The sequence below is a fragment of the Silene latifolia genome, chromosome 1 (genome assembly GCF_048544455.1).
Source record: "Silene latifolia isolate original U9 population chromosome 1, ASM4854445v1, whole genome shotgun sequence".
Taxonomy (NCBI): Eukaryota; Viridiplantae; Streptophyta; class Magnoliopsida; order Caryophyllales; family Caryophyllaceae; genus Silene; species Silene latifolia.
This window is the reverse complement of record NC_133526.1, coordinates 172,761,639-172,774,770: the sequence shown is the minus strand read 5'-3', so window position 1 is coordinate 172,774,770 and position 13,132 is coordinate 172,761,639. Positions and strand designations below refer to the sequence as shown.

Sequence of the window (13,132 nt, the reverse complement as noted above, 5' to 3'; positions counted from 1 at the left end):
TTAATCATTACCAAAACTATGAAAAATAACAAATATTGATAATCAAATACTTTAAAGAAATAATTAATTTCAATAAAAACATTACAAAATATTCGTTTTAATAATTACCAAAACTTTGGAACTATTATAATAATTTAAAAATAATTTCAAAATGCTACATCTCAAAAATTTAAATCATAGTTCAAATCATTCTCTCAGATCTGGTGAGACCGCCAATCATCACCGAGAATTTACTTGGAGCAAAAATTTCCGACAACTATCTAACAGCCGCCATTCCAGTTACGGAAGGTGGAAATGTTAGGCTACCAATATAAATCCGCGTCAACAAGTTTATTAGAACGGCCTAATTTTCATCATAATTTATGATTTACGATAATAACTCAAATTTGCACTCTTGGGCCAACATCAGTCCAATCCACATTCCCCTGGCCTTTTAGATTTCCAAAGATGAATGTAACAATCCGTAAGAATAATGGTTATACTTCAGTTACAAACATCGTGGATGAGTGGAGGAGTGGAGGAGTGGAAAAGAGAAGTTAGCAGCAGTTTTTCCCACTAATTAGGGCAACTGCAAGTCTGTACCTTCTATAAAATAAACAGAACCAAACATCACACTATATCATTTACACCATCAAAAAATATTCATAAACATGGCAAATCATGAAGCAATTCCAATTTCAAGCATCAAGGAGACTACTCCAAGGACGGAATGGATCAAGGTCCGGGTAATTCGTATGTGGCTACGAAAATCTGACAAGAATCCATCTGTGGTACAAGGCGTAGAACTTATACTTGCTGACCAAAATGTATGATCACCTTTTTTACATTTTAACATCATATTACTCCACCATTTATGTTTAATTTATGTAGCAAACTAATAAAACATTATTGTTAACAGGGAGATACCATACAAGCAACAATCAAGAAGAATTTGGTGAAGATTTTCTTAGAAGTGCTCAATGAAGGTGACACGTATAAGATAAGAAAATTTAATACTTCGTCCAATAGACTCGGCTACGACATGGCAACATATCATCAATGCAAGATCTGGTTTGAGTACAGTACAAAGGTCATACCAGCACCAATTCCAGACATTCCTCATACTGTTCATACCTTCTACACATTCAAAGACTTTGCTATGGGTGCAATGCCGGATAAACTCTATGTTGGTATGCATCTTTCACCTAATCTCTACCAAAATTTCTGACAAAATTCATTTTAAGTAACATATGTCTTACTATGCAGATGTTATTGGACAACTTGAACATGTTTACCCAATCAAACTAAACGGTGATGGAACAAAGAGAATGACAATCGTTCTAGGAAACTATGAGTAATACACTACGTTTTTATTATGATTTTTGTGTAAACAAATATCTTCTTTTTTAACAAAACATGCATCTTATAAACACATTTTTTTTTTAGGAATGAGCAACTGTGTTGTACAGTTTTTGGTGATTATGTTGATCAAATGACAAAAATTGAGAATGAATTCAAAAACAAAAACAAACCAACTTTGGTTTTGCTCTACATCAAAAGATCTGTCTATAATGGTAAGATTATATACTCCATATTTTATGCAACAATTCTTACACTTTATACAATGCAAAAATACATTTTACGCAAGCATTTCAGTTTAATCTAATGCCATATGATCAATGATATAATTTAGGGGAAGTGAGCATCACCACAACATGGGGAGCAAGTCAAATTTTAATCAACCCCGATATGTTTGAAGTTCGTCAATTCAACCAACGGTAATTAAAGTTTTCCTGTTTCCATGTCAAACTTCAGTTACAATTCCAGCAACTTAAATTTTAAAACATTTCTTTTCAAAGTTGTTCTGTTTGCATTTCAAATTATTGATAAAGTTTCATCAAATTATTGCGTTATGATTCCAGCAACTCAAACTTAAATATCATCAAATTCAAAACAACACATCAGAAAAAGTACAAATACAAGTAAAAAGAAACAAAACAGGCCAAATTATTGATAAAGTTTCATTTTCTCATTACCAGTTTCCCAGCTGCTGAAGGGGTCCAAAATCTGTTTGGTGTTCCAGAGAATGCAACTCACCATCCAGCCATTCTCGCAAGTGCAAACATTAAGTCATTAGACGAAATTCAGACCTTGACTCAAGGAGGTTCATATGTGACAATGACTACATTTGTAGAATTGGCAACATCTGGTGTGAGTTGGTTCTACAATTCATGCACGGAATGTAGAGCTAAAGTTCAAATGAAGGATGACGGTTTATGGTATTGTGATAAAGAACGACCAAACAAACCACCATGCTCTTTAAAGGGGGTTGGGACGAAATCAGCTATTCCTAGGTACAAATATACTATCCTAACATGTGCTATTTATTTATTTACACGATACTATGTAATATAATTCGGGAGTCTACAAATTATTGTTACAATAAATAAATGACATAAAATTACAACAAACAAAAACAGCACAACTAAAGCATCACAATTTTGTTTAAAAACAGGTTCCAAGTTAAATTCATTGTGACGTATGAAGGCAGCAACTTATGTGAATTTATCATTTGGGATGATGCTATGACGGAATTACTTGGAAAAACAGCCCAACAAATACTTGATGAAGATGATGTATTCCTCAAATTATTTTTACTATTAATTTCATCAGAACATCAATTATCACATTTTGCCATTTTCGTCTAACAATTTTCGTTCTCCATTTCAGATTTTTACCCTTGTGCCACCACCAGATTTCAGACCTCTAATTGAGAAGGAATTTATTGTCAAAATCAGGGTTACAAAAGAGTTCAACATTGAGCAGAAATCAATTTTCTATGGTGTCATATGCTTATCTGATGATCCTACAACAATATCTCAGTGGAAAAACATCCATGCTGCATCAAAGGTTCTTCAATTTACAGACTCTAAATTTTACAGTACAATCTGTATATTTTACATAAACAAAATTCATGTCTTAATGCACCAGGAAAAATCAATGTCAATTTCATCGTCGAGCAAGGATACCAACACTGACTCCATGATGGTTGATCTTTTAAATTCCTTTCCCTTTATTACGTGAAATCCTACTGCTTAATCTTTTTACTTACAATATTTTTATGTGTTAGGAAAAGTTGAGGGAGATGACTGAAGACGAACTTGTCAGGGAAGTTGAAGAGTTAACGCCACAGAAAGGTATTGTGGTAATGGCTGAAACGTCGGACAAATCATCTGCAACAAAACATCAAGATATCAAAATGGGAAAGGCTCCAATGGATATTTAAAAAACTTTATTATTAGTGTTTTTTCGGTTTTGGACTATGTTTTATTCCTTGACTGTTTCTTTATGTTTTTGCACCGTTATTTGGACTATGTTATGTATTTCAGTTGGACTATGTTATGTATTTCATTTTCAGGACTTAATTTAATGTCATTTAGTACAAGTGTAATAGTTATACTAGGAAATATCGCTGCAGTAGACTACGGAGCAACCAAAGCATTCAGATTGGACCACCAGCAAATTCCAATGAGCAGCTGCAGCAAATTTCAACGAGGAAATGATGGCTAATGCAAAGATGAACTAGGACAGCATACAACAATAGAACCAAAAGTGTATTACTTTCCAGAATGATGCTTGCAACAACTTATGTAATTGTCCACGAGTATAACTTATATAAAATCTTTGTTTTGTTCACAGATTATGTTGCACTAATTTTAGTAAATTCAAAATAATGGCAACTATGTTGTCAGTCAGATTATCACGTAGATTATAAAGCCAATGCAGCTAACAAACGACCTGATGTGATCAAGTAAACCACATTTGAAATTTACGATACAAAATTGAGGAACACGAAAAAATATATGCAAGTACATGCTCATTTTGAAACACTACTTTCCAAAACCCGTACACATAAAATCATATACGATAAAAGACACAGCATTTAAAATTGTATCATATAGGACCGAAAAAACGTCTGCCATTAAAATATAAATTTTCTGCTGATTATATTAATATAGTTATTATTGTCACGTAATATATGATCATAAACAACTCCATCATCATTACCGTTAATTTAATGTTTCTTTAAGCTCAAGTCAAGTCTACTTTCAGCACTGAAACACTGTTCAATAAAATTTCCAAAAAAAGCATTACAACTTAAAAAACTACAACTGAAAAACATACCACCAAATAAAACTCAACTAAATCCATTTTCTAGCATTCTTTCATCCTTAATTGCATATCATCCAATCTAATTTTAAAAATAATTTTGAAATTTTTAAAAAAAATTTGATTGATGTGTTTATTTTTAACTTCACACAACGAACATATACAATAAAATTATGTTGCACTATTTTTAGTGCATAATAAAAAATATACAAGTCAAGTTACGTACACAACGTAAAGTCAACTTACATACAATAAAAAGAAGTAAATATTAACATTATAACAGGTCAAATCTATTACAAATGAATTTAAAATACATAATACCACCAAAAAACGTGTTAAGGTGTTAGTGGAGCAAAAAACAGTTACAAAGTAACTGCCATACCATGTAGTTTCTGTCAGTATGTAATTATAAATCAATACACACCAGCTTTTACAATTAAATAACAAAACATATGCCAATTCACTAATCTAGAAATTTCACATGAACTCTTGCCTTAAATTAGTTTTTACATTAATGAATCATTCATAGGATCTCACGGGTTGAAAGAAGTTAGATTGAGACTATAATCATGGAAAAGGGCAGTTCATCAACGTCAGGGAAGAAAAGAAAAGAATACGGAAGGCAAAGAAGAAAACAAACAAGTCATCTTATGTGTTCTTGAGTTTATAACAACTGTCATTTACTTTAATATAAACTTAACTAGGAATATAGTAAACTTAACTTATAAAACCAAAGCTGTCTATTCTATTCCAGCTTTCAATTGCAGGACTACAAATGTTTCTTTATGTTCAAACCTGAAATTTAGAGTAAAACGATATTAGTACAAGACAAACTCATGTCGCTAAGGTCAGGTGGAAACCGATCTGGGTCAGGGTAAGAGCTATGTGGTTATAGTCAGGCAAAACACATGTTGCTTAATTAAGATAAACGCATGTGGGTAAGGTCAGATGCATTAAATTAGGATTTCATGAATCATTTAGAATTGAACCGCTACACCAAATTCATTCTAATTGTTTCATTTCATGAACAACCATTTATAAAACCTTACTGTAAAAAAATAAACATAAATACAGAAGAACCACTTAGCTTTTAGTACATGTGCTATTATTGATTGTATTAAGTACATGTGCCATTATTGATTGTTGAATTCATGCAAAGAAAACGCAGAAATTGCAAACTGAAATAAAAAACCATGTTGGTATGGGTCGGATCGGGTCAACCATGTTGGTATGGGTCGGATCGGGTCAACCATGTTGGTATTGGTCGGGTCGGGTCAAACATGTTGATATGGGTCGGGTCTGGTCAGACATATTGGTATGGGTCGGGTCGGGTCAGACATGTTGGTATGGGTCGGGTCTGGTCAGACATGTTGGTATGGGTCGGGTCGGGTCAACCATGTTGGTATGGGTCGGGTCAGGTCAGACATGTTGGTATGGGCCGGGTCGGGTCAACCATGTTAGTATGGGTCAGGTCGGGTCGACCATGTTGGTATTGGTCGGTTCGGGTCGACTATGTTGGTATGGGTCGGGTCGGGTCAACCATGTTGGTATGGGTCGGGTCGGGTTAACCAGGTTGGGATTGGTTGGTTCGGGTCAAACCATGTTCATATGGGATGGGTCGGGTCAAACCATGTTGGTATGGTTTGGGTCGGGTCAAACCATGTTCATATGGGTTGGGTCGGGTGAACCCATGTTGGTATTTGTTGGGTCGGGTTAAGTCATGTTTGGTCAGTGTCGGGTCGGGTCGTGTACACCTGGTTGTGTTGGGTTGCCCCAGGCCAACCCATGTTTAGGTTGGGCTGGAATTGGGTAAACTCAAGTCATACCCAAATTGTGTTAAGGTACAACCCAATTTAAAATGGGCACGGTCAGACTTGATTGGGTTGGGCTAGGTGAAGTATAATTGTGTTGGGTCAAATGACATATAATTGGGTTAGGTCACATGCAATTGGATTTGTACACGGTACCTTCCTCGGGTCGGGTTATAATCCTCTAGATTGTGCTAGAGATTAAATTTAAAAAAATTAATTAATTGAAGCGAAATTGTGCATTAACTTAACCAAAAAACCAATTGAATCAAAAAGTAATTTCACTCACTTTTGTAGGGTTTTTATAAGATGAAAATCAGCCTAACTCAATGAATATCTTCAAATAAAATAAATAATATGACACAACAAATTAAATTAACAATATAGTTAAATCCAGTAATTAAAAAGTCCATATGTGATAACCAAAATTAAACAATATTCTAACCAATACTGACATCCTAGATCGGTTCATTGCGAACAGAAAAATCAACAAAAATACTCACACATTCGTCGAATTTTTTATTTTAACAATTAACATCAATAAACCACATTAGATTTTTCCGACTATTCAAATCTGCATAAAAAAAAAATTTATTAAAAAATAAACATCACTTTGTTTATCATAGATCTACTTATTTATCACCTAAAAATACTTATTATTTAATATAAAAAACACCTTAATTTAACATAGTGGAATAACATTTTTTTAAATCAACAAAATAATAAATCTTATCTTTGAAAGCATAGATCTACATATTTTTAACCTAAAAACGCTATATTACATAATAATCACAAATTAATTTTATATACTCGCAGTATGCACACTGATCTTGCAGTATACTCGTAATAGGACCCTATTTTTGTGGTAAAAAACAGGACCCTACTTTGAAGCTATTATCTCGGAATTTAAGCTTCCATATCACAGTAGCTTATATTTTTTTAACAATCGTTTGATGCTATTTCTATAGATTTATATGCATGTCATTAAAAAGAGGGAGAAATTAATTATGTGTACCTTTCATCAACAATCTTGGCCTCCATTTTTCAACGGACTAGCATTCTTCACCATGAAATAGTCTTCGTTGATCTTTAACCATTCCAGGATGATCTCCGTCTTTAATCATTTTAGGACGACTTTCCTCTTTAACATTTTACAACTTACTTAATCTGTATTCATTTTTTACGCATCTTTGTTTTTGAAAACCTATGGTCTGAGATAGAGGCGGACGGAATGAGGTGATGAGATGTTTATTGAGAGGATGTAGTAGGTGGAAAGATGATGATGATTGAAAGAATGAAGAGATGAATGGCGGAATAGGATCTTCAATGGCGGATTTATGATGTAGGGAGATGAGGGTAGGTGAAATAAGAGAGATGAGGGGTAGGTGAAAGAAGAGAGATGAGGAGGGGATGAAGGTAGGTGAAAGAAAGAGATGAGGGTAGGTGAAATAAGAGAGACGAGGAGGCGTGATTTTGCGGAGGCGGAAATTGTGACGATATGTTGAGGCCGTATATATTAGATATTTAGGGTTTAATATTGGGTCACATTTTCTGGGCTGCTTAAAAGCAAGCATTTATATGGCCCATTTGTTATAGTCCGAACCATTATAATCCATATCATATAGTATTTGTAAGAGAGTTGACTCGTTTTTTTTTTCATAAACGCCTCATATTTTCATATTAACATTTTTGCTTTGTACTTTCTCATTTGTACAATTTCTCATTTAATTTATGTTTGCACATTATAGTTGATTCGAGTCAACCGACAAGACAAGATATTTATGATTCAAGTCAACAACCAATGTCAAATACCCGTACGCCGCTCTCTAACATTACAAATGGTACATCGCTATTTTTTTTATTTTTACAATTTCTTACGTTTTAATTTTATTTAAGGAAAAACATTTTAAATCAAACCTCTGCAAATTACTTTTCTAATAAATGTTTTTTTGAAAAACTTGCAGTTTCCCGAACCGCAAGTCAAAATACGAGAAGACATGTACGTGAACAAAACTCAATCACATTACGATCAAGTAATGTAATTTTTAGCCCTATCTCATCACCTCCCGATGCTCCCATTGTAACGTCTGCTCAGTTACGGGCGAAGACGGCGAGAGATAAAAGGAAAACGTTTTCAACTAAAAAACGTACTGGTAATGTTAGTCATGTCTTTTCTCAATTCAGTCCCCCAACTACACCGCTTAGCTCCACCACTACAGGTATATATCTATCTCTATATGTTATATATCATAGTTTGTCATGTGCAATATCATATTCCTTCATAATTGTTTTTAATAACATGATTTAGGAGAAATATGTAGTCCAACAGACGTGGTTGAGCGATTAGTAAGAGATCTATGTGCTGAGTATGGTGAATCTTTAAATGAAGTTCTTCCTTCTATAACTCCAAATGAAGAAACCTCATGTCAGTATGTAATAAATTCATCCTTTTCACTTGGAGAATGTTCACGAACCCAACAAACCTCATCCGTTGACTTAATTAATGATAGTAAGTATATTTTCAAACTTATTAATCCGACGTCAGTCATTAACTGAATTTCTATATAATAATTATTATGTGCCACATATTAACGTTTAATTTTTTTTACAAGATTGGGAAGGATATTGGGACATTGGAGATCCAGATTATGAATGTGAAAAATGTAGGGCGCAAATGTGGTTTGAGGAGAGAAAACAAAAAAGTCGTGGTACAAGACGTCCAAAATTTTCACTATGTTGTTCAGACGGCAAAGTTGTTCTCCCATACTTACATGAGCCACCTGAAATCCTTAAGTCTCTTTTGAATGGACATCATCGGTTAAGCAAGCATTTTAGAGAAAACATCAGAGGTTATAATTCCATGTTTTCCTTTACTTCCATGGGTGGTAAAATTGATCATTCCATCAATCAAGGTAGAGGTCCTTACACTTTTCGGATGGGAGGTCAAAACGTTCATCGAATAGGTACTTTAGTCCCGCCTGCAGAGTCAAGTCCTAAGTTCTGTCAATTGTATATATATGACACCGAAGAAGAAGTTTATAATCGTAAAACCGCCATCAGGTATTTATATTACTTTCTTTTTTATGTATTGTCGAAATTCATTCAATTTGATTCCATTTTACATTATAATTATCTATTCTTATTACAAAAATCTTCAATTAATTTCTGATTTTTTTAAAAATGCAGTCCCAACGATCCCTCAAGGTTTAACGATGATCTTATTCGGTTGTTAAAAAATATGATTGACCAATACAATCCTCTTGCTAAGCTGTTTAGGATGGTTAGGGATAAATTGTCTATAGATAAAGACAGTGAAGTGAGCATCAGACTTATTTCCAGAAGAGAAAAAGATGGAAGAACATATAATCGTCCAACGGTTTCGGAGATTGCGGCTTTGATTGAAGGGGATATCGGTCCAAATATGGAGAAAAGGGATATTATTGTTAAGAAGTCATGTGGTGGTTTGCAACGGATATCTGAGTTACACCCTCTATACACTCCACTCCAATATCCTTTGTTATTCCCATTCGGGGATAATGGGTATCGGTTGGGTATCCAACACGGTGAAGCTTCTATTGGGGTCAGCACAAGCGAGCAACCGCGTGAAGAAACAACGTGTCGGGAGTGGTTTGCCTATCGTCTACAAGACAGATCACCTGATATTGAATTTCCAACGTTGTTACTATCTGGAAAGGCATTTCACCAGTTTTTAGTTGATGTTTATATGATGGTTGAATCGCATAGGCTCAATTACATTCGTTTTAACCAAGAACGACTTCGGGTAGATAATTACAAGAACCTTTCAAATGCTGTTGGGAGAGGAGACATCGAGCCATCTTCTGCCGGTGCTCGGTATATTATCCCTTCGAGTTTCCCAGGTGGTGACAAGTGGAAGAAAGTGAATTATCTCGACACCATGACTATTTGCAAGTGGTCCGGTTACCCTGATTTATTCATTACATTCACGTGTAATCCCAAGTGGCCGGAAATAGTTCGATTCGTTACTAAAAGAGGCTTGAGATCGGAGGATTGTCCAGATATTTTATGTCGCGTCTTCAAATTTAAGCTCGATGAGTTGATAAGAGATTTAAAAGATCGACACATTTTTGGAAAATCTAGAGCAGGTACTCATTAAAGTTAACCGTTTCATTAAAAACATAATTTATTATTTAACAAAGATCATCGTATATAATCTCATGCATTTCAAATATTTATTTTCCAGTGGTATATACTATTGAATTTCAAAAACGTTGCCTGCCCCATGCGCATATACTATTGTTCCTACATCGAGAGTACAAGTTCCCTGAAGCTGCAGATGTCGACAAAATAATTTCTGCCGAGATTCCTGATCCGATTAAGGAGCCTATCTTACATGCTGCTGTTTGTGAGTACATGCTCCATGGCCCGTGTGGTAAAGAAAAGTTATCATCACCGTGTATGGTCGGGAAAATCGCCAAAACATTACCCAAAGCCGTGTACTGAAAGAACAACGGTTGACGGTGAGGGTTATCCTATATACAAGAGAAGCAAGAAAGGAGTTACGGTGAAAAAGGACGATGTACCTATCGGCAACGAATTTGTCATTCCATATAACGCTCAGTTGTTATTGAAATATCGGGCTCATATCAACGTCGAATGGTGTAATCAATCTCGATCGATTAAGTATCTCTTCAAGTATATTAACAAGGGCTCTGATCGAGTTACGATGCAGTCCTCTTATATGCGTCGCAATGAGGACGATCCTGGTCGATTTGATGAGATAAAAAGGTATTACGACTGTCGATATTTATCCGCGTGTGAAGCTGCATGGAGGTTATTTGGTTTTGAAATTCATTATAGGACTCCTGCTGTTGAAAGGTTGCAGTACCACCTTCCGGATGAGCAGCCTGTTTTTTTTTATGATGATGATTTCATTGACGACGTTGTAGATAAATCATCGATGGGAGTATCGCAGTTCTTGAATTGGATGGGCTGCAATAATTCTGAACAACGGGATATGCAGATTGCAAAAGAATTGTTATATTCTCAATTCCCAACTAAATTTGTTTGGAAGAAGAAGGAGCGGCATTGGAGCCTTAGAAAAAAAGGGTTTACAATTGGTAGGTTGGTTCATGTCCCACCGAATCATGAGAGTCAGTATTTTATGAGAATCATGTTGAATCATGTTAAAGGCCCCAAGTGTTTTGAGGACATTAGGACCGTCGATGAATATGTCTGTCCGACATTTAGAGAAGCGTGTTACAAATTGGAATTAATTGGTGATGACAGAGAGTATATTGATGCGATAAAACAAGCTGCAGATTGGGGGTCTGGATTCTACCTTCGAAACCTTTTTTCGACTTTATTACAGTCTGGTACATTGTCTATGCCGACCACAGTTTGGGAAGAAACCTGGCAGCTTCTATCCAACGATATACTTTATAGGCAACGCAAACCTCTTAAAAAATCCAAGTTTGTCTTTTATATCACTCTACATTTATTGCTTCCTTGATTATAATAATTTTTAAATAACGGCTGATTTCTTTACTTTTCCACTCTATGTATCACTATATTTATTCTTCTGCAACATCTATTTGTTGATCAATAATATATTCACCTTTTTTCCCTATATCAGCCTTACAACTGAGTGATGAAGAGTTGAAAAATTATGCACTGATGGATATTGAAAATTCTCTTCAATTAAATGGGAGTAGCCTGACTAGATTTCAAGGAATGCCTCTTCCAGATTCTTCAACAACGTCACACCATCGAAACACGTTAGTAATGGATGCGTTGTCGTACGACAAACAGTCACTGAGGGAAGAAAATGAGCGTCAGCTTTCTTCAATGACTGATGAACAAAGGTCGGTGTACAATGAAATAATGGATGTTGTTTTAAAAAATAGAGGAGGAGTGTTCTTTGTTTATGGATATGGCGGTACTGGAAAGACATTCATTTGGCGTTCTTTGTGTTCTGGAATAAGAAGTAAAGGAGAAATTGTTGTAGCAGTTGCATCAAGCGGAATTGCAGCAACCTTGATACCTGGTGGTGTAACAGCTCATTCAAGATTAAGCATTCCCCTCAATGTGAATGAGGACTCTACTGGCTCTCGAATTAAGCCTGGTAGTGATTTAACGGAACTTTTGATAAGGGCCAAACTCATAATATGGGATGAAGCACCTATGACTCACAAACATAGCTTTGAGGTTGTTGACAAAAGTTTGAAAGATGTAATGCGCGTTGTCAACGCGAGAAATGCTGAATTACCGTTTGGTGGTAAGGTGGTAGTATTTGGGGGAGATTTTCGCCAAACTCTACCGGTTGTCTCCAAAGGAAGTAGAGCAGACGTTGTGCGTGCATCTCTTTGTTCATCATATTTGTGGCGTTCTTGCAAGGTATTCTTCCTTAACTACCATAGCAATATATATGTCCACCAACGTTATTAGTTACAACTGTTCTTAAAAATTAAATATATAAATATGATAACATTTGAATTTGTGCAGGTGCTTAGACTGACAAAGAATATGCGTTTGCAAGGTGGAAGGACAAGCGACAATGTGGACGATATAAGGAAATTCTCGGAGTGGCTCTTGGAAATTGGAGATGGTTTAGCGGGCGGTGAAAATGACGGGGAAGTCGATCTTCAATTCCCAGACGACTTACTCATTCAACATGTGGCAGATCCGATTGCATCAATAGTAAATGTCACATATCCAGATCTACAAAACCAGTTGTGGAACCCAGATTACCTCCAAGAAAGGGCAATTCTCGCCCCTACTCACGAGATAGTTGAAGCGGTAAATGACTACGTGTTGTCGAAAATCGATGAGGAGGAGGTGATATATCTAAGCTCTGATGAAGTTTCTAACGATGATAGAGGCATAGGTGACCCTGACCTTCATTCTACTGAATACCTCAATAGTATTAAATGTTCCGGACTCCCAAATCATGAGCTGAAGTTGAAGGTTGGTGCTATGGTGATGCTTCTCAGGAACATTGATCAATCACGCGGTTTGTGTAATGGAACACGATTAATTGTGACTGATTTAGCGTCACGCGTGATTAGATGTACGGTTTTGACAGGTAGTCATAAAGGTGATCACGTGCATATTGCTCGACTAACACTAACTCCGTCGGACTCCAGTAAATTCCCGGTACGTTTTAGCAGAAGGCAATTCCCCATCGCGGTCTGTTT

The 13,132-nt window shown here is 35.6% G+C and overlaps 1 protein-coding gene across 1 annotated transcript; it reads left to right on the top strand.

The window, feature by feature from the left end:
- The first annotated feature begins 650 nt into the window (after nucleotides 1-650).
- On the top strand, nucleotides 651-10,439 carry LOC141587781 (uncharacterized). The gene is made up of 13 exons (XM_074409253.1): nucleotides 651-806; nucleotides 899-1,169; nucleotides 1,246-1,333; nucleotides 2,019-2,258; nucleotides 2,495-2,615; nucleotides 2,710-2,889; nucleotides 2,971-3,027; nucleotides 3,110-3,176; nucleotides 7,922-8,176; nucleotides 8,266-8,382; nucleotides 8,570-9,017; nucleotides 9,144-10,081; nucleotides 10,180-10,439. Exons 1-13 carry the CDS (start codon nucleotides 651-653, stop codon nucleotides 10,437-10,439), a joined length of 3,198 nt encoding a protein of 1,065 aa, XP_074265354.1.
- Nucleotides 10,440-13,132: the final 2,693 nt, after the last annotated feature.

Bases quoted from the DNA above. Each gene is read 5' to 3' on its own strand.
- LOC141587781 (XM_074409253.1), top strand. From the start codon at position 651: ATGGCAAATCATGAAGCAATTCCAATTTCAAGCATCAAGGAGACTACT. The intron at 2,890-2,970 runs GTTCTTCAATTT...TTAATGCACCAG, and splicing joins ACATCCATGCTGCATCAAAG to GAAAAATCAATGTCAATTTC. The intron at 9,018-9,143 runs GTATTTATATTA...TTAAAAATGCAG, and splicing joins AATCGTAAAACCGCCATCAG to TCCCAACGATCCCTCAAGGT.